This window comes from Colletes gigas, unplaced genomic scaffold (assembly GCF_013123115.1).
Source record: "Colletes gigas isolate AHSC1104 unplaced genomic scaffold, ASM1312311v1 Colletes_gigas_Sc00004, whole genome shotgun sequence".
NCBI lineage: Eukaryota > Metazoa > Arthropoda > Insecta > Hymenoptera > Colletidae > Colletes > Colletes gigas.
The window spans coordinates 7,554,534-7,574,622 of NW_025106633.1; the positions used below are offsets into that span (position 1 = coordinate 7,554,534).

General features: G+C 38.3%; 3 protein-coding genes across 5 annotated transcripts in view; 1 reads left to right on the forward strand and 2 right to left on the reverse strand.

The window, feature by feature from the left end:
- The window catches only part of LOC122405402 (protein roadkill-like), a 106,499-nt gene extending 92,658 nt beyond the window's left edge, over window positions 1-13,841 (reverse strand). For all 3 annotated transcript variants that reach the window (XM_043410108.1, XM_043410109.1, XM_043410107.1), the window contains exons 1-2: window positions 13,738-13,841; window positions 12,838-12,889 (exon numbers count right to left, since the gene is read on the reverse strand). The gene's annotated coding sequence lies outside the window, so the exon portion shown is untranslated. The remainder of the gene's footprint in view (window positions 1-12,837; window positions 12,890-13,737) is intronic.
- Window positions 13,842-14,521: 680 nt separating this feature from the next.
- LOC122405165 (origin recognition complex subunit 2) lies at window positions 14,522-17,042 on the reverse strand. The gene is made up of 9 exons (XM_043409703.1): window positions 16,988-17,042; window positions 16,687-16,803; window positions 16,391-16,606; window positions 15,919-16,181; window positions 15,620-15,834; window positions 15,433-15,562; window positions 15,117-15,357; window positions 14,814-15,047; window positions 14,522-14,734 (listed from the first exon to the last, which is right to left on the reverse strand). Exons 1-9 carry the CDS (start codon window positions 17,040-17,042, stop codon window positions 14,535-14,537), a joined length of 1,671 nt encoding a protein of 556 aa, XP_043265638.1. The 3' UTR covers window positions 14,522-14,534.
- A 684-nt stretch (window positions 17,043-17,726) lies between these two features.
- LOC122405089 lies at window positions 17,727-19,388 on the forward strand. Its single transcript, XM_043409587.1, has 4 exons — window positions 17,727-18,325; window positions 18,397-18,510; window positions 18,586-18,742; window positions 18,825-19,388. The coding sequence occupies exons 1-4, from the start codon at window positions 18,014-18,016 to the stop codon at window positions 18,998-19,000; spliced, it is 759 nt and encodes a 252-aa protein (XP_043265522.1). The 5' UTR covers window positions 17,727-18,013; the 3' UTR covers window positions 19,001-19,388.
- The last annotated feature ends 701 nt before the right edge of the window (window positions 19,389-20,089 follow it).

Genomic DNA, 20,089 nt, shown 5'->3' on the forward strand with positions numbered 1-20,089 from the left:
TTGTAATTTAGACGAAGTCGAATGCATTAACGCGAATGTGATACGGCAGGGAATAATGTGACCGTGATGGATCGAGGACTAAACGCGCCACCTATCGGACCGTCGTGGAATTCGTGCATAGTAAATTTGTAATCCTCTTAGAACGTAAGAGCGATTCGCATTTCGCGGCGGCGACGACTCGTGTTTCGAGATGCAACAATGAAACCTGACACGAACAATCCCTCCAGCGAGAATAGGCGTTGTCGGCGCGTCGCTGCAAGAAAAATACGAAGAATCAAACACAATCGAATAGTTCCCTGGAAAAAGGGCGTACGTGTGTTGCAAAACGTTCCGACTTCACTTTATCGTGGAACTGCGGAGGACGGTATAATGTGATTTCCAGTTAATAAATCACTTTCTCTTTGACGGATTTTATTATTTATTAACGCTCCTTCTCCAGGGAACTATTCAATGCACTTCGAGACGAAGTAAAACGGTTATTTTCGTCGACTTTTATTAGATATAAAATTCATAACCTAAAATGAAACATACCAAACTGTCTCGATCGTTAATTTCGATGAAACTTGGTACACATTTGGACACTGATGGAACGACCAAGAATATCTGACCCTTATTTTTTAGTGAAATTCACCCTTTAGGTATGGCGCCACTTATGGAACGATCTAATGAATTTTGTATTCAGCGTGTACACTTTACCTTTGAAAATCGTTCGTAAAATATCATGCGCGACAAAGGCGATTTCGTGACTCATTTTTACGAGGATCGACGGTTCGATACTCTCGCGTTCCATTCGGCGTTTACCACCTCGTAGAAAGCCGGTTAGAACGTTTTTTTGCAACGCGTTGCCCGAGAGAGTTCACTCACTTTCCCTGGCGAGCCAAGCAAAATGCCAATCGTCATTCGCTAGGAACCACCGATTTAATAATGGCTTCCCTTTTCCTCGACGTTTGCGGTTTTTTTCTGCCCGCAAGAGGGCGCATCGAACCGAGCGCGCCGAGTTTACGAAAGCCGCCGCTGACTTGCGAGGCTGGCAGCTGCGAACAGGAAAACACAGAGATCGGATAATTGAAATACGATGAAACGACGAGAAGAAAATGGTGTACAATGGCTACCAGCGAGCAATTAAATCACCTTTTTCTAACATCGGGAAAAATTAACGCTTCGAATTAATCAATTCTGAATTTTACATTTTACATTTAGGATTCGTCATCCTCGAGTCTCGAGGTAATAAAAATTAAGGAACAAATGGTTCCTTTGTATGGAAATATCGAGCAAAACACGTTATTTAACGTTAAAATCGTGTTCAGTTTTGCTCGATGGATTCCGGCTGTGTTCCCCGGTTCGAATCGATCAGAAGGTACGTCGCGGCGCGCGTAACTAACAATTTGGCTACCCGTTGCAATAATTTTCATTCCGTGCGGCTCTCCTACGCTCCGCAGGCCAACATCTGTTGCTCGTCGATGGCATTTCCATCGGGGGGAACCTGACGCAACACGCCGTACGAACAGCCACCCCGTCGGACGCGCGCGGAAGGTTATAATTTCGGACCGTTTCCCCGTGGCGAAATTCTGGAAAGGCCACGCGGATTCGTCCGCAAAAGGGGAACACAAAAGATCCACGGTGCAACGCTGTCAAAGGCGGGGTTCATCGTACACAAAGTGGGTAAAGGTAGGTAACCCATTTTGGGGGAGGTGGCCGGCTAGCTGGTTCGTTCCTCCTTCTCCGTTCGAACCACACCTCCCGGGTCCCCGATCCCGCTTCGTCCAACGGTGGTGTATCCACCCACACCAGCCGGCGCGGATCGTTGTGTGGCGTCGTTGAGTATTGAGCGGGGTGAATGCTCTTGCGCAATGCGCGTACAGCAACCCCAACCTCGTCGACCTCGAGGCTCCTTCGGCCGGGTCTACGCTGGGTCCTTTGCGATTGATTAACCGAATACCGATGATGCTTCCGTCCTGTTTCGAGTCGCTGTTCGCGGATGAGACCGGGGAAAACGGAAACCGACCTCGAAACGTCCGCAAAAATGAAAGCGATCTCGAGGAACGGCAGGACCGAACCAGGCCTACCACTGGCCAAAAAAAGGCGGCGGACTACGATTTTAACACTAGATTGCCCACGGAAGTCATTTTGACTGTTTTTTAATTTCAATTGGAAAAACAATTGTGTATACAATGACACAATTTCTTAGAATTTTGTGACTTTTTGTACAACATATAAATGCGTTTATTAATAATTGTAGTTACCTCCCCCCTCCTTCATTTCCGGTATACATAAGACAACGGACAAAAAGGACTTTCCAGGAGAATAACCAACACGTGTTACTACGATTTTAACACTAGATTGCCCACGGAAGTCATTTCGACTGCTTTTTAATTTCAATTAGAAAAACAATCTATACTATTATATAAAGAGAGAGCCGATTTTTATGTTCGCGCAAAACTCAAGACCTACTGAACCGATCTTCCTCAAATTTTGACACGTTATTCCTGCATACTCTAGGACGGACATAGGCTATGTAGCATGTCTCAGAAGCGCGTTATTAACATGTAATTTATATGCAAAGATTTCATGTGTACGATTGTTTGGCAGACCACGTGATCCCTGTATACGACAGTTTACTTGCGCGCGATACCTCGCCCGTAGCAGTACTGCGATGTTACCGCCAGGTGGTGAAGCTTCTCGAGCGCTTTCTCGCGAGAGAATTGCATTATCGTGGATATATATGTCGCGAGACGGGGTATGCTAGTGTTAAATAAATTTATATAGGACGAAGTTGAGCGTGGTTATGAAAATAAGTACCGAAGACAAATTTTAAGTTATGCAGTTTACAATTATTTCAAATCGAAGTTTCGATCTCGTAGAAAATTGTACGGTTTTGGCAGTCAACGCGTTAATAGATGAAAACCGCAAAATTTGGTCGGAACCCTGGACTTTCGTTTCGATGAAAGTTTTATCAGTTGTTCCGCGTACTCGAACGAAGTCGAACAGAACAAAGTACGGGCCTGTCTAACGAGAGCGTGACCGGCGTAATTTAATAACCGACTGCAACGACGTGAAAATAATTGTACAAATTCGCCGAGCCGATGGAATCGATTGGTCGCGTCCCTGTTTACGATCGATTTATTTCGAATTAGATTTCGTTCGTATCGTTATGCAATTTTAATACGATTGTTCGAGCAGTGGAATAACGACGAACAAAAGAGACGAGGCAAAATTCTTGTATCCGCAAAAAAGTCACGGGTTTGATAAGAAACTTATTGGATCTCCAGAGAATCGAACGTCGGGGAAACGCCGGATGAAATATCGCGGCCGATTCTATTTCCAGGTGAAATATATCGGATGAAACGCGATATCGAAGGGAAACGCGAGGCTCTCGTTCTTTTATCCGCCCTTTCGTGGACCGGAAGACGCTTCGACCGCGTCAGAGAAGCAATTAATCCGTGACCAAGTTTCACGTTTCAATGGATTTTCGTGTAAAATAACTCGAGGATAGCGCAATTAGGCGTGCATTCGCGTACACAAAATATTAAAAATCCCACGAAAGTAACAGAGGCTAATTGTAAAAACAATTTGTTTGGAAAGATTGATCCTCGAAGAAGTTTCGTGGAAAACGTAAGAACCGAGCTTCTGTTAATGTTTTCGTTGAAGACTCTGTCGACTACGTACACACCAGTTACGGAGCCAAACCTGGCAATTAAAAGTTACAAGTACCGTCGGCAAATATTGGTAATCGAGAAGGGTTCGGGAGTTCCCAGCGTCTGGAACGATTACACGCGAACGTGCACCACCACTGCGAACGGTTCCGTGGTAGTTCCGAAACGAACTGGCTTGTTTTGCATCGATGAGACCGATTTCCGTTCCAGCTGACGCTCAACGACCATTTAATGGCTCGTTAAAAACACACACACACACACGTGCACACGTGTGCACAGGAACCTCGCGAAAAGAATGCCCAGTGACACATAAAAAGTTCGTCTTTTGGTAGTCGATAGAAAAAGAAAGATAAAAGAATAAATAATGTTAATTTAAAAATATTCTGACGATGGGGTAAAGTGTAATAAAAATTTAATTATATATATCGACTATTTCTAGACGAGTGTAATACAGTTTTATTACTAATTATTGCAAAAATTAAATAAAAATTGCATAAATATAAATATCGGACTTGAGGTGAGTTTTATCGAGGGAGGAACGCGACGTTTTAACGAGGTAATGCTGTCGCGACGAATCTCGACGAATTAATCGCAGGAAAATTGTCCGCCCGGTGAAAAAGGTTACACGGAGAGGAACGATTCGAGGAATTCCAAGGATCCCAAGTACGCGCAACCGTTTCAGCTTATTACCGGGCAATCATAATCTTGCGCAACGGACGCCTCTCGCGGCGAGATCCCGCGAAATATCACGCGTCCAACGACGAGCGTTTGTTCGAACCGAGTAATTGAATGTCAGCGGTTAAACTGCCTCGTCGATTTCGAGCGTCCTGACGTTCGAGGATCACCCCCTCCCCCCCCCTCCCCCGCCGCGACGCGTTCACAGGGCCCTTTGTAATTAAAGCGAGACCTCTTTGGAGGGGTGTGGGAAATAGTGGTGAAAGTGGGAATGTATATATCTCTCCTCGGATCGATTGTAAAAATAATGACGAAGGGTCGTCGAGCACGGAAGAGGGAAATGAGGGAAAAGGCGACAAATGACGAGCCATTTGAAAAGCAAAGCACGATAAGCCGTCGCGTACCTCGTCGTCGAAAGGGGAGGGACCCCTCGTATCTCGCTATCTCGAATTACCATCGAGCGGGCCAAGACAAATCCCTGGCGATTTCCACCCCGGGAAGATTGCACAACTTTCGACCGTATCGTGTTTTCCCTTTCACGAATATCATTAACGAACAGAAACTTTAATATTTGATGGGAGCACCTTAACCGATATACCTTCAATAATCAAAAGCGCAGATCGTGCGAACGACCTTCCTATTCGTGCATTGGAGATAGCAGGATGAAAGGAAGAGAAAAAAACGACTAGAGATTACAAAGAACAGAGTCGACGTTCCTCGAGCGACAGCGAGAATCCAGGAAAAGCAGCGCTACCCAGAAGCGATAGACTGTCGGATATGCATCGAATATAAAGCTACGTTTACTGAGAAGCCATGATTCCTATCTGTCGACAGTCTATACAGAGTGACAAAATAAGACGAAAATCAAGAATATCATTTTCTTTATCGAGGCTTCGTTAAAAAGTTATTAAAAAATTGAATTAGAAAAATTTCAAATCGTTCTAAAAAAAATATTTTTAGTTACAGGGGTCCATTACAAACATTTTTGGTGAATAGGCATACCCTCGAAATCCTACACACTTTCGAGAAAAAAATTCGAGTAGGTGGACAAATTTTTCGACAAAATTAAAAAATTACAAATCGTTCTAAAAAAAATATTTTCGGTTGCGGGGGTCAATTACAACCATTTTTGGTGAGTAGACATAACCTTTAAAAATATAGTCTTTCCTGGTAAAAAGCAATAAATTTTTACGATTTAAATTTTATTCGTTTCGTTGATTCAGTTTGCATTACCATAAATAAAACTTCAATCGAATTATGGTGCGTATTATGTATGTATGCCAACGTAGCGGCGACAGTGAAGGGCAAAGGTTTAAACGTAATTATTATGCTCATTACAAAGTCGTGAAACCTCGAATTCGGAGGCCAGTTGGCTTCCTACCCAGGCTGGAAGTATTCGAATATTTGACAAATATTTCCCCCGGCGTCTAGAATCGTTGATCTTTAAATAGCTAAACGTTTGAATTTTATTACGTGTTCGTAATAAATAATTGGACAATACGCAGCCCTAGTTCGTACCGGACACCCTTAGCTACGCCACTGATAACGCGGGACCTCGAGCGTAACGAAAAAGGCGTCGTGTTCCACGAATGGCGGAGTCCCGTACAATCACGATATATATTTTTTTTATCGCGGTTCCGTGCGCACGGTCTGGTCGGGTCCGCAGAAAAGCTGCAACATTTTGCCAAGCCGCGATATCACGACGGCGAAGTAGAACCAAAGTAGCACTCGCCGCGCGACGCCAGCAGCCCTGACACGTGCAAACACCAGAAAATTATGTTACAGCCTCGAGTTGTGTGCGCAACGCTCCCCGCCGCGTGTGTGTGCACGTGTCGATGCGCGCGCATGTGTCCGTGCGGCGAGGAGAGGCACTCCGTGCAGTGCGTGGCACGGGTCACACAGAAAACCGCATCAGCCACGCTGGGATGCACGTAACATGTGTGTCAATGCAACTGACAAACCGCCGCGTTGCATTATCCGCAATTATTTTCTGTAACGTAGTCTCTCGCCTTTTTTCCCCCTTGGGCTCGCCTTCGACTCACAGAACTACGCCTCCTCGCCCTTTCTCCCGTTTCTTACCGAAGATCGTGTCTTGCGTCAAACTTCTGGCCCGGAGTTGGCCAACGTTTTATTCCACCGTGCAACGAAACTTCCTCGATTCCATTATTATTTCTCCGGTCACTTTTATTTTTGGTATTTAGATATTTTTGTGAAGGCAGCGACTTTATCGATATACGGCGCGCGCACGGTCGAGGCTCGTTGGAAATTTGCCCGAAAATTTGATCGACCGTCTTTCTCACGAAACCAGTAAGGTAAACCGATAATCCTCCGCGCGTATGGGCCGCTTAAGACTATAACTTATAGGATTTATTCGACGATCTGGAGCAAGGTTTTTCGAACTGCGGTACATGTACATACAATTAGTAATACATTACGATGTTCTTGGGTTAGGTTAGGTCATCGGAATAAATTTTTTTCAACTTTAGTATGGAATCAACGAAGCTAAAACCCGATACATAATATCGAAGTTGATTTCTATGAAAGGTTAAACCGACTCTGTCCATATTATATTCATAGATTCATAGAACAAAAATAAATATATATCTCTAAACTAGTACGCGTAAATAAAGATTTTCGAGCGTATGCCAATACGTATGTCCAGCTCTGTATATCGTACGAAGAACCACCAGCGACCAGAGAATCTGGACCAGCGAACTGTCTATCGAGAAACATGGGTGTCGAGTTTTGTAAGAGCCTCGATTGAAATCGCATCGGCGCGGCGAGCGGCAACAATTATTGGTAGCAGACGTGCCAGACCCTTTTCTCTGCCTCTCTCCTGACTTCTCACCAACCTACATATGACCTCGATAATAACAGTTATGAAACTTGGCCGCGACAGTGAAAGTGGCGTGTACAGGACGTTTCATAATCCGTCGGTGTCGCCAAAGCGACCGGGGTCTTCGACGAAGAAGAGCCCCGTGAAGAAAGGATATTTGGTCGTTAAACAGTTTCACCAAACACATTCACAGATCGCGGTGACCTTGCGCGAGCTAACAAACTTGAACGAAAAGACTTCCATCGGTTCCTTTGAAAGAGAATTTTGCAGACGACAGCGAAGGTTAGGTTTCGCGTGTCGCGAAGTCACGACTCTCGATGACTCGTGGCGACACCTACTGCACTCGCGGCCAGAGGGAGACGCTTTCTCGCAAGTACTAAACCGACCATCTATTATGTACACTTTTCAACGCTACAGTCTGCTATTCAAACGTAATCTATTATATTCGAACACAGTCCTTGTGGAATATCCCTCTCACTCGAGTATTTATAAATGCCATTTATAAATTGGCATTTATCCACCGCGTCAAAGCAAAACCATATAGGGCTAATTACAGGAAGAGGACTATAAATAATTCATAAACTAGAATGTACCGTAAGATTAGCTGGAATGTCTGGTACGGGGAAAACTGTAATTCACTGCCATTAAAAACGTCTTCGCGAAGATTCTTTGAAGCACTCGTTAGAAAAACGAAATCATGTGCTGTGAAAAGCGTAACTGTACCAACATATATCCGTACGTAGATTATTCATGGAACACTAAATGGGACCGTTAACACTGTTTCTGCTTTGAAATCAGAAATTTTAAAAATTAAGCGTGGGTCATAAGTGACTCAGCGTTAAAGACTGGTTCCACGAATATAATAATGTTATCCACACAAGTGCAGATTTTGTTAGTAACTGTACGCGTCTCGTTAAATGATAGATGGACTTACGCCAATTTCATAATAAACCGCTTGCATGGGTCTGCGACTCTCGAGTCGCACGGGATTATAGAGGGTTAATCGTACAGATGCCATTTAATTCCAGGCTCTCCGTGGCCCGCTGGAAAAAGTATCATCGGCCTCGCGAGCGTCGAAACAATATTCTCGTTAACTCGTTTCGCGAATCAAGCTCCTCGCCGAGGGGAAGCTCGTGCCCCCGTTCGAATTAACGCTCGTCAGCGGGGCTCAGGGCACGGGAAAGAGCGCTCGCGACTCTTCAGAAAATACGAACGACGATTGCACGGGACGTCGGGGGCTCGAGGCACCCAACGTTGAAACCGCAAAACGACAATTTAGCGGCGCGTTGGCGAAAAGAGCACGGTTACGCACAAAAAGAGAGGGAAAGAGGGACGTAAAATCAGCCGAATATACGAGAACGCATTTTCGAGGGGCGGGGTTCGCTGCATCGTTTTCCCCATGCTAAAAGGGAGAAATCTGCAGGAATTGCTAGGTAAAGACGACGGGTCTGGCAAAGTTGCGCATTCACCCTCGAGCACCCAGTCATCCTCTCGTCTCGGGGATATTTAATATGCCGCGGCGGAGTTAGAGTTTCCACCACGGGAGAACTCGACGCACTGAATAAATGCACGATGGGAAATTTCCGTGGCGGGGAGGGTCTGCTATCGAATCGACCAACTTTATCGCGAACGCCACAATGTTCGATCAACTACGTGATTAATCTTTGGATGATTTAGTACGTCAAACTCGGTGAGAAATAAGGTATATTAATGCACGACCGACGTTACACCGCTAGCCCTTTTCTATGGCTAACGTACACTGCGCATGCGTGAGCGTGAGTGGGACTACAGCGGTGCAGCGCAGCGCCGTGAAGACTGGCGTGGTTCTTTCGTGTGAATATGACCGTGCACGTTGCACGTGCTGTTCGCCTTTGTTTTCAGTATATGATAAATCGTTAATTATTAGGGACAAAATAAAGTGTAACGTTTGTCCACCTTTCTAATCCAAATCTAATCTCGTCCAAACGTAAATCCTGACAAACTCAAACTTGTCCCTTTTTTTATCCATAACCTAATATTTTAATCGAAAAGAACAGCACACTTTTAAACAGTCCTTCATCTTTTATACGTTACTGGAGATTTTTATTAGAATAAGAATTTTACTCGTCTCTGATGCAACCTTAATATGGTTAGTCGAGAAACGTGTCGACAGATAAAGGACAGATCGCGAGAAACTTTTTAGCTTTCGATCGTTCAAGAAAGCCGGTGAGAAGAACGATACTATTGTTCGTGGGCTGTTCTTCGCGGAATATTTTTACGAACTATCGTCGCCCCAATCCGGGAAAAGGTTGTACGAATTGTTTTAAGGAGAAACAGTGAGGGATTTGATCGATTGCACGTGCGTGGGGAACAATGCCGATATTGCTAATGTTGCGACTCATTGTCTCAACGCACGTGCCACGCAGAAAGATCTACTTGGGTGGCAGCGATTGGCAACACGGAAGGATCGTATGCTTGGGAATATTCCTAAGCCAGAAATTTATCAAGTTATACGAATATTACAATTAATCAAAAGTCGGGACTTATTCGACAATAAGAGTAAACCAAAGCCAATATTACAACAATGATGCATTATTTAAGGTGATGTAATACACGCGCGTGCAACGATACCACGCAAATGGAAAGAATCATAGTCAAGATAAAAAGAGTTCCATAAGTCACACACATAGAATCTTGACTTGATGATCGTAAGTGATCCTTGACTTGACGCTTAACGGCTCCACGACCTCGATTTTGGTAAAATAAGCGGAAATTGGTTAAGCGTACACGGACACGAGTTTGTAGTATTGCACGCGTCAGCAAATCTCCGACAATGGGTCTTAGAGCTGAAATTATCGCTTGTTGAAGTATCTCGGTTTGATGTACGCGAGAAGTTTCGATAATACAGGGTGTTCGGCCAACCCTGGGAAAAATTTTAATGGGAGATTCTGGAGGCCAAAATAAGACGAAAATCAAGAATACTAATTTATTAATTGAAGCTTCGTTAAAAAGTTATTAACGTTTAAAATTCCGCCCGTACTGAATTTTTTTCTCGAAAATGCGCAAGATTTCGGGGATAGGTCTATTCACAAAAAATGATTGCAATTGACCCCCACAACCGAAAATAATTTTTCCAAAACGATTTGAAATTTTTTTTTTCCGTCGAAAAATTTCACACCTTTTCGAATTTTTTTCTAGAAAGTGGGCAGGATTTCGGGGGTATGTCTATTCACAAAAAATGATTACAATTGACCCCCGCTACCGAAAATAATTTTTCCAAAACGATTTGAAATTTTTTTTTTCCGTCGAAAAATTTCATACCTTTTCGAATTTTTTTCTAGAAAGTGGGCAGGATTTCGGGGGTATGTCTATTCACATTAAATGATTACAATTGACCCCTGCAACCGAAAATAATTTTTCCAAAACGATTTGAAATTTTTTTTTTCCGTCGAAAAATTTCACACCTTTTCGAATTTTTTTCTCGAAAGTGGGTAGGATTTCGGGGGTATGTCTATTCACCAAAAATGATTGCAATTGACCCCCGCAACCGAAAATAATTTTTCCAAAACAATTTGAAATTTTTTTTCCGTCGAAAAATTTCACACCTTTTCGAATTTTTTTCTGGAAAGTGAGTAGGATTTCGGGGGTATGTCTAATCACCAAAAATGATTGTAATTGCCCCTCGCAACCGAAAATAATTTTTCCAGAACGATTTGAAATTTTTTTTTTTGTTGAATTTGATTAAATGATTCTTTATGACGCAAATTAATGGCAAATCGATCGATACGAACAAATCGAAACGCGTACGATTTAAATCTATTACTCGTAATGTCGTTATTCGTGACAAATGTCGCTTAAACGTCTATCGTATGCGGACTAAGTTGGTAGGAGAGTAAAAGGTAATGACCGTCGAAGAAATGAACAGACCACTCGACGAGATTGGTTTGCTCGAGGAAAGTGAAATCTGCATTAAGTGTCGTTACGTGATATTAGCCGAGAAACGATGGAAAAATTCGCAAGGGCCACCGATGTCGTTAATAATATTTTATTGTAAGCGTTAAACAGTCTTTTTAAATTTCTATTTCGTACTACCGAACAGGGGTACACAAAGCCCCCCTCTCTCCGTTCCCCGTTTTGGTTTCTGCCTAACATATGTTTGTGAGATCAGTTCTCTTATAATTATTTTCTTACATTATAATATTAATGTTAAAATTAATATTTTCAAAAATCAAGCATTGTTTACCAGAGAACGTAATTTTGTTAAACTCGAATGAAATATTCGTGCTGCATAAACGTCGTTGAATTGAACTACGTAGTAATTATGGTTGCAATTTAAATCAGACCGTAATTTACGAATTATTATGAATTTTCGACAGCAAAAATAACTGTGCATTATTTTTTACAAACAAACATGCAGAATTTCAATAATTATGCGTTAAGATGATTAATAATTTCATTTCCTTCATTGTTAACCTAACAACTCGAACAGTTCTCGTATCTCAATGACGCAAATGAAAAGTAATTTTCAACGCCGACAAAATGTTTTCGAATTATCAGATGTTGTAGTCACGTTATTTAATTTCGAATACGATATAATACGATTGTATGTGTATTATCTCAAACTTATTTGCAAATAATTCTTTGAATGTCACGTCGTACTTACATAGCAGCTTCTTGGCATTATTGAGAATATTGACGAAACTTAATAAAATATCACAAAATGTTCAAGAACTTATTACTGGAAGAATTACGAACGAAACCACCAAAAAATCGTTGTGAAAGACAAGGGACTGAGAACGTAACCTAGCGGCAGAAATAGAGAAAATCCAAACCATCATCGAATGAAAATGATCCCGTCGATAAAAACGGTTACTGCACTCTTCCTTACGGGAGATAATAAAAAATTGTATTTCATATTAAATTCAAATCACGTTTGTTGTTAAATACGTTGTAACATTAAAATGGTACACTGAACCATAAAAATGTGTTAAAAAGCTAACACAGCCTTTCATTTTGTTGAAACAAAAATGATTATAGAACATAAAGGTTATTAAACATGTGCCTGTTACATTATGTAATGTAAATACACATGATGTACAAATACGTTTAAACATGTTTACACTCAAATTAATAATTTCTAAAAAATCTTGTGTTAAAAATCTTGTGTTAAAAATCTTTTAGTAAAACTTTTTTGAGAACACGACCATATTCCACTACTCGTGTTCTCCCTTGAAAAATTGTTCGATTTACTGTACATTACACAATAAATTAATCGGTTTCTTTGTTGATATATTAATTAACGTTTTATGACATTCATAATCATAGATATCATGCATCAGAAATATTTTTTAAATTACTCCATTACATAAAAGAGATAAGATAACACATTGGACCATCGATCGATTTTATTCTTTTTTAATTAATTAATTTTCTAGATTTTCTAGCATCCAACTGTGACTTTATAATGATATTTCTTTTAATAAGTACGATGCTAAGCGATGATGTCAAGACATCAGAGTTTAAATATAGCATATGATGGCTAGCGGAACAATGTAATTTATACAATTGTAATATCAACATCGCAATTAAAAGAATTAAATATTGGGAGAAATATAATGCATCATATCGTATGATATATCAATGTAAATATTTAGATAACTTATCACAAAATTAAACATGTATTTACTGACTCACCGAAACAGCGTATGGAAGTAACCACTCTACCACAAATGTACTCATAGATTACCTATGACAAAGAAAAATGTTATCTACATTAAAAGTCAGCTCGAATGTGAACATTTGTGTTATATACGCTTCGCAATATACCTATACCTCTGTTTTAAGAATTCGAATGAAATAAATATCTAAAACTTTACGTGTACAGACACATTAAACCATAAAAAAAAAGAACAAAAAATAAATATAACAATAATATACTATAAAATAGAATTTTAAACAAAAAAATATCCTTTTATGAATCTACATATATTAAAACATTTGTAAAACGTTCGATAAAAATAAAAAAACTCGTGGCATTAGCGAAAAAAAAAGAAAAATTAAACGTAATTTACAGCTGTAACTTGCCACATGCCACCAGATCATTTTATTCGTGGCATCGATTAATGACATAGAATTTCTTCAATCGCGTTGTCAAAGATCTAAGTAAAATGTTTAATTCTAACCGACAGGAGCGTCTACTCGGTCATTGTATACTTGCCAAAGTCAAGGTCGTCCAACTTGCCATTGTAAGGTCAAGTTGTCATGTTTACAATGTCAAATCGGAACTGTAATTAACGGAATGTTGCACACACGCACACGTTCGCGCACTAACATTTCCAACGAGCTTACAACATTGTTCGTAGCTAAAAAAAGGCAAAGCATCCCAGCGTGACTAAGTTAACCCCGTTAAAAATACGACCGCGAGAAAGTTAGGTTAGATTTAAATGTAATTGAATAACAAGCCGGTAACTGTACACCGCGCTGTACGATTGCATTCACGATCTGTTCTCTGTAATTCACGCGATATCGACAGATTCTCGAGTTTCGGCCGTTACTAGACTGCGTTGAATAGCAATTTTGTAACAATGTAATTACCTATCGGATCGTGGAGCGAACGCGTTAACGAGCTTTCGGTCATTTAACCCTTTGCCAGCGCGTAATTTCGTTTACGACCTAACGTGACTGACATCTTATTGCCATTACCGTATTCTATTCACTACCCGGCTATCGTGTCATAATCGCACGCAAAAAATAATTCACGACGTTACCACTGGCGCTCCGCTTTTAAATGATACCAACAGTACGCGTTACACGTATGCTACCAACATGATGTAGAAACTGTAGAAAGTGCATGCTGCGCGGAGCTATGTTTGTGTTAATTTGCACGATCCTCTATGTTAATTATTACTCTATTGCAAAAACAGTATATTCGACATATTACGAAAAATGCTGGCAACAGTCTTACCGAACTATGCTGGTCTAGTTTAGACCGTATCAAATTTTAACGTTTTTAATAATCAAAACTTTTAACCAAACAATCTTTTTTTTTTTAATGGCGTTAATGTCCCTTATACATACCAGTGATTATAAAGATGGTGTAAATTATATATATCTTACTCTTCTAGATATTTAAATTCTCGCAATTGTATTAAAAAATATTTTTGCATCATGGAATAAAATGTTTCGTAAAATAAATGATTTTAACAGATTTGTAAACGAAGAGCAAAGAAATTTTATCGCACGAAGTATTTTCATTACAAAATTGGTTCTCTGCAAAACGTTTTATTTTTCTACAAAACATTATATAAAATACATATTGTTAAAAAATAAATGTAATATAAATCTTAAACATAGTTTATCACATAACCTTATCATAATCCTATTTAGAAACGTTACAAGTCATATTCTTCCAAAAATTGTTTTAAAAGTCCTTTGCTCAGTGGAATTACGAGATGTTCAACACCGTCAATGTTACGTTTTACCTTCACTAATTTGTGATCTATGAATTCAGTCAACTGTGCTCTCAACACTAAATCTGAGCTTACAATAAATCCTTCGCGCGCAGCCTGATAAAGATCTTTAAATGCCATCCCTAATAATAAAAATAAATATTAGTGATTTTAAAACGTCTACAATTTTATCATCAAGCAATGTTTAATATAGATAATTACCATCCGAATTAACATTACTAGGATTGTTGAATTGATGTTTAGCAAGTAGCAAGTAGACTGCTTTAGCATTTGAGGTTAGGGATAGGAAAACATTATGAAGAGACGACAAAGCAAGTGTACCACTTTCTTGCACTAAGAGTGAACCTTCGTAAGATGTCTCTTCTCGGTAAGGCAAAAATGTAGTCGTGTCCCACCAAAAGAAATTAAATTTTGAGCGTTTTATGTGATCCCATACTGTAAATATACAATCATTTGAAAATGATCGAAAATAACAGAAATCAGAATATAAAAAATAATACATACATAATGGTGCATTGACATGATCAACTGATGCCACGACACAAATATTCGGTATGCTCGCAAGACAAGAGAGTATGTCTTGAGCTTTATTCGATCGCAACATCATACCATCTATGTTATGTATAAGCAAGTAAATTCTATCATTTGGGTTTTCCTTCAATACTTTTTCAATGAGATCTATACACTCGCTCATATTAGCGGGACAACTTAACCTCATTAAATTAGTAATTATACCATCTAATATCTAAAAGAGATTTCGATGTCTTAAATTGTTGCATTATTTGAACATTTATATTCCAATTGTATCTCCGTCACTTACATCCTTCACAGTCAGACTGGGAAAAAATCCGTTCACTATTAGCGACGGATGATAACATATGCTTTTATGAAAAGTATTAATTAAACATCTTTTTGATCCTACGCCGTAAAGCAATACAGTGAAACCTTGCCTGAAATAATATAGAATATTATCTCGTTTATTAAGAAATATAGTTTTTGATACTTACTCCATGATAAAATCCCACATGCTATATAAATTTGCATAGTTTTCAGATAATGACAAAACGATTTTTTTATGTTGCGTAGACACGTAATTGTGATTCGTTAATAATTGCCCCAAACTTTCCTTTGTTAAACGAGAATTGCGTAGCCGTTCTAATGTTCGATCTGACGTAGTCACTTTTTCCGATTGTGTTTTGAAATATTCGTCAGTTTTTATGTGCTTTAAAAATATAAAATACAAAATACCATTATACACAATTGGAGTCTACACTCCAATTATATTCTACATTTAAGATCTACTTACAAAATCTTTATGAATAATCGCAGGCTTATTTCTACTACTTGTTTTCTTTGGTGTGCCGACTAAATTTGCCTGAAATACGGGTTTCTGTCTTATGTTCTTCTTTTCAATTTTATGCCCTTCATCACTACTATCTATAGAAGTCTCTTTTTCGCTTGTTTCACTTTCTGTATCGCTATTAGATAATACATATTCACTATTCTCCGATACGCTTTCGCTTTCGCTAGAAGGTATTTCCAACAAATATCTTCTTTGGATAGTTGAAGCTATTATTTAAGAGTTAAGATTAATAACGTTTTACTCTTGGTATTAACCCTTTGACTGCAAAGAAACTTTTTTATGTATTCAGCATGTATTCGTGTGATATACACGCACATATACAACTGATCAACCAAGCATCTATAGACACTGTGTGCACTCAAAGGATTAAAAAAAAAAACATGTTTTATACAGATAATCAGAGAAAGAATCATACTTTTCACGCAAGAATTTTTATTATCTATTTTTAACGATCCATCTGGTTTCGTCTGTATTTTGTCAAGAACAACCGAAAGCACAAGTTTTTCTGTCTTTTTTATACTAACAGGTGTATGGCACAAACTTGCCTTGCGCGTCATAGCATTCTTTTTAGCGCTAGGTGTTTGAAAGCCATATAACTTTTCACCGCTGACATCGTTGTCAGAAAACAATTCTAAATAAATAATGTATAGTTTAAAATCGAGAAGTTACAATAATTTGTGATTCTTCGGCAAAATGCTTTTGAAAAATTACCAACTGGTTTTTGTATGGATTCTTCAATATTCTCCAATTCTTTTTTTCTCATAAGTCTTGTCTCCGACATAGAATCCTCATCTTTGTTTGTCAATTCATGTTTTGAATTACCATGTTCTGTAATGTGAAACAAATCATTCGGAACCGCTGCTTTATGTATATTCAATTTTTTAAACGCAAGATTTGATGTTGGTGTCAAGACATAAATTATAAAAACAATACACGAGTTTAAAAATTTAAATATTATCGATAAATATAGTAATATCATTATTTGATACGTTTATTTCAATTTCTTCGTTACCTTTAGCACGACTCTGAATTCGTGTAGATCGTCGCAAGCTTTCAGAACCAGACATTTTAGAAGATTAAAAAACAATTCTTAAAAACTATCTTTAAACTAAAATAGGCGCTTTCGGTTTAACTTGATCTATGAAATTAATAAATATAGAACAACCGTCTCACGTGTTTGTTCGTAAATGTTTCGTATGATACGCCATCGCACGGTAAAACGTATTTCATTGAAATTAGTAAACGATACTTAAGTATCGATAAAATTCAGAACTCGAGCTAATTATTTGTCCACTATGAAGTACAGAATATTTACATTCCATTAAACAATCTGTATAATTATCAATTAATAAATTCAAAAGTGAGGAACAAAATTTATTGGATTCACTAGATTCACTAGAAATCATGCCTTAAGATACAAAAAGACTTTTGTGATACACATATTTCGTTTTTTTGCTTATTGAATAAAATAAGCCTATACATTTTTATATAGAATACTTAATATTATTTCACATATTAACAAATAAACGTAATATTATACAAAATTATTGTTTATCTATGAATGATCTTTTTAAGAGAAAATTTTCGTGACTGACTGTTCTAACTAGATCTTAAGTAGAAAGAATTAAAGTATTAAACATCATAATATATGCAGATGTGTAATACATGTGATGTAGTGTAGTTCTATCGTTGAATTAATTTAATCCATTCCGATCTATGCACTAGAATTCACTTTAGGCGCGTAGTGTTGTTATGTATTGTGTTGTAACTATATCACTAGAGAATTTTCAGGACAATAACACGTGTAAATGTTATTTATGTTGATACAGCTACTTAATTTTAATGTTCCTTCAATCGATGTGTGTAAACAATATACAACTGCTTAACAGTCTTTTCAATTCGTGAAATATATAAGAAATGAAAAAACCGTATTCCGTACGTGATTGTTAACGTAATCGGATTTTGTTTAAAGATAAAATATAATTTTTTGAGATAACAAGTAGTGGGCTGCACAGCTTTCACTGTCTTGTTAAATATTATGACTGACTTGGATATAGATGATTCTTTAACCAAGTTGAATACACAACTGAATAAATCTATGGTTTTGATGGATACATCGACAGAAAATAAAACACACCAATCGAAAAGTAACAGATCTATAAAAATTAATACAAAAATTCAACCTGCCAGTGCTTCTAACGTTTCGCCGATCTCCAGAAAAAGTATTTTGAAAAAGTCTGAAGAGAGAAACAAACAACATAGAATAGAAGCACAAAATGAAGAAAATAACAGAACAATAAATCGTGATAGAATGTCAATGAGTATATCAACTGCTCCTAGACCGCATAATGTAAATAGAACTTAATTTATGAATTATTTATTATTGTTTTAGATATAGTCACTGTATAAATTTTATTTCAGATCAATGACTTAATACAAGAAGAGAATTTAATTGTCGAATCTACAGATCCCACATTTAACTTTGACAGTATATCGGACAACGAAGAAATGTGGATAATGGACATTCCTAGAACTGTGAGTCGACCGTCTATGGCCGCTTTACGTATAAGCAAAGTTGTATGATAAGTGTAAGCATTATATAAATTATAGATCGATCCACAAGAACTAAAAGGTCAAATATTAGTATTTGGAGAGAAATCAAAGTTTAAAATTAAGGAAGAACGTTACTGTGCGGTGCATCATGATATTAAATGCAATATAACTTGTGTATTTAATACTGGCAAAACAAAAACGCGATATAAAACAGGTATTTTCTTCTTTCTTTCTTTAGCTCGAAGTCGGTGATTTTTATTGGTAGCATTACATTTTTTACGTCTTTGTTTGCGCAGTTAATGCAAAGCCAGCAGGTACGATAACCATTAGACGGAAACTTTCAGGTACTTCAAAGACTAAACCAATGCAAATAGAAAATTCTGGTGTACCGTTCCCTAAAAACTTGAAAATTCGTCATCCATTATTTGGTGTAAGCCACGAAGGTAAAGTCAGAAAGTGTGCAATAAAGTAACTTATTCGTAAAACAAAGATGACACAAGTAAAGAAAAACATTGTACATTATACTTTGCTTAAAAATTATATACCGTTGACAAATTGTGTATCATACTATTCATGAAGTCGTGTATGTTAATCTTTTTAAATTACAGTTAAATGTCAATAAGCATTAAGCATGTTCAATAAATTAATTACGAATAGGGCGTCAATTTGACATCGATTTTATGAAGGAAAAGTAAAATGTAAGATTAGATTTACAAGTTTTATAAAATAAAACAAACAACTGAGAAAGTTTGGCCATTAAAACCTGAGATATCCTGTATAAAAATCATTTCTTTGATTCTACCAGAGAATAAGATTCGTCTTTTAATTTCCACCATTTTAGGGAATTTGTGTTGCGTTCATTCGTCGAAATAGTAATAAACGGATACTCAAATATTCGAAGTTTATTCGTGATGTTCAAATCCCTATAAATTCGAATGGTCTCGGCCCTAATTTTATTCAACGCTAGAAATATTTGTCCTCGATTATTGGCGGTACTGTCAGATCGGTTACCGATTATTTCCGGGAGCGCGGTAAATATAAAATGTAAAAATCGTAAACACAGAAAACCGTGGTATAACCTTTCCTATTTTTGTGAACGCTTCGATTAATATTTATATTGCGTCGCGTATAAGTACAGACATATTAAATTGAACAAAAAGAATCAGGGGCAAAAATTCGACTCACATAATAACACAATCGAAGTTCTGTTCGACATGCGCTTTCAGAATCCTTTACCTATTCGCCTTTCTTTAAATACCAGTGTATGTAACGTCCGCTTCTGCGCAGTCGCGGTGCGCATGCGATCAGATCTTGAAGACTGTACAAAAATTTCCCAGTACAGAAAAGAGATTTGTTAGTGGAAAAGTTGTAACGTAAGTAAACAGGGGACGAAAAATCTGAATTGACGAATGCGCGTAGTTGGCTGCAGAGTCAACGAAAACAGTGGCACGCGGTTTTCGAGGCACGACGACTGTCGAAATAGTTACCCTATTGAGCGTAGTTAAGGTTAAACGAGCCAAGTATACCCTGTAACCAGTCCAGGGTATTTAGCAACCCCTCT

Coding starts and splice junctions, on each gene's coding strand:
- LOC122405165 (XM_043409703.1), bottom strand. CDS start 17,042: ATGTCTGGTTCTGAAAGCTTGCGACGATCTACACGAATTCAGAGTCGT. Junction 15,563..15,619: donor ATGTGGGATTTTATCATGGA/GTAAGTATCAAA, acceptor ATATTATTTCAG/GCAAGGTTTCACTGTATTGC. Junction 15,048..15,116: donor TCATGTCAATGCACCATTAT/GTATGTATTATT, acceptor GTATATTTACAG/TATGGGATCACATAAAACGC.
- LOC122405089 (XM_043409587.1), top strand. CDS start 18,014: ATGACTGACTTGGATATAGATGATTCTTTAACCAAGTTGAATACACAA. Junction 18,326..18,396: donor CTGCTCCTAGACCGCATAAT/GTAAATAGAACT, acceptor ATTTTATTTCAG/ATCAATGACTTAATACAAGA. Junction 18,743..18,824: donor AAAAACGCGATATAAAACAG/GTATTTTCTTCT, acceptor TTGTTTGCGCAG/TTAATGCAAAGCCAGCAGGT.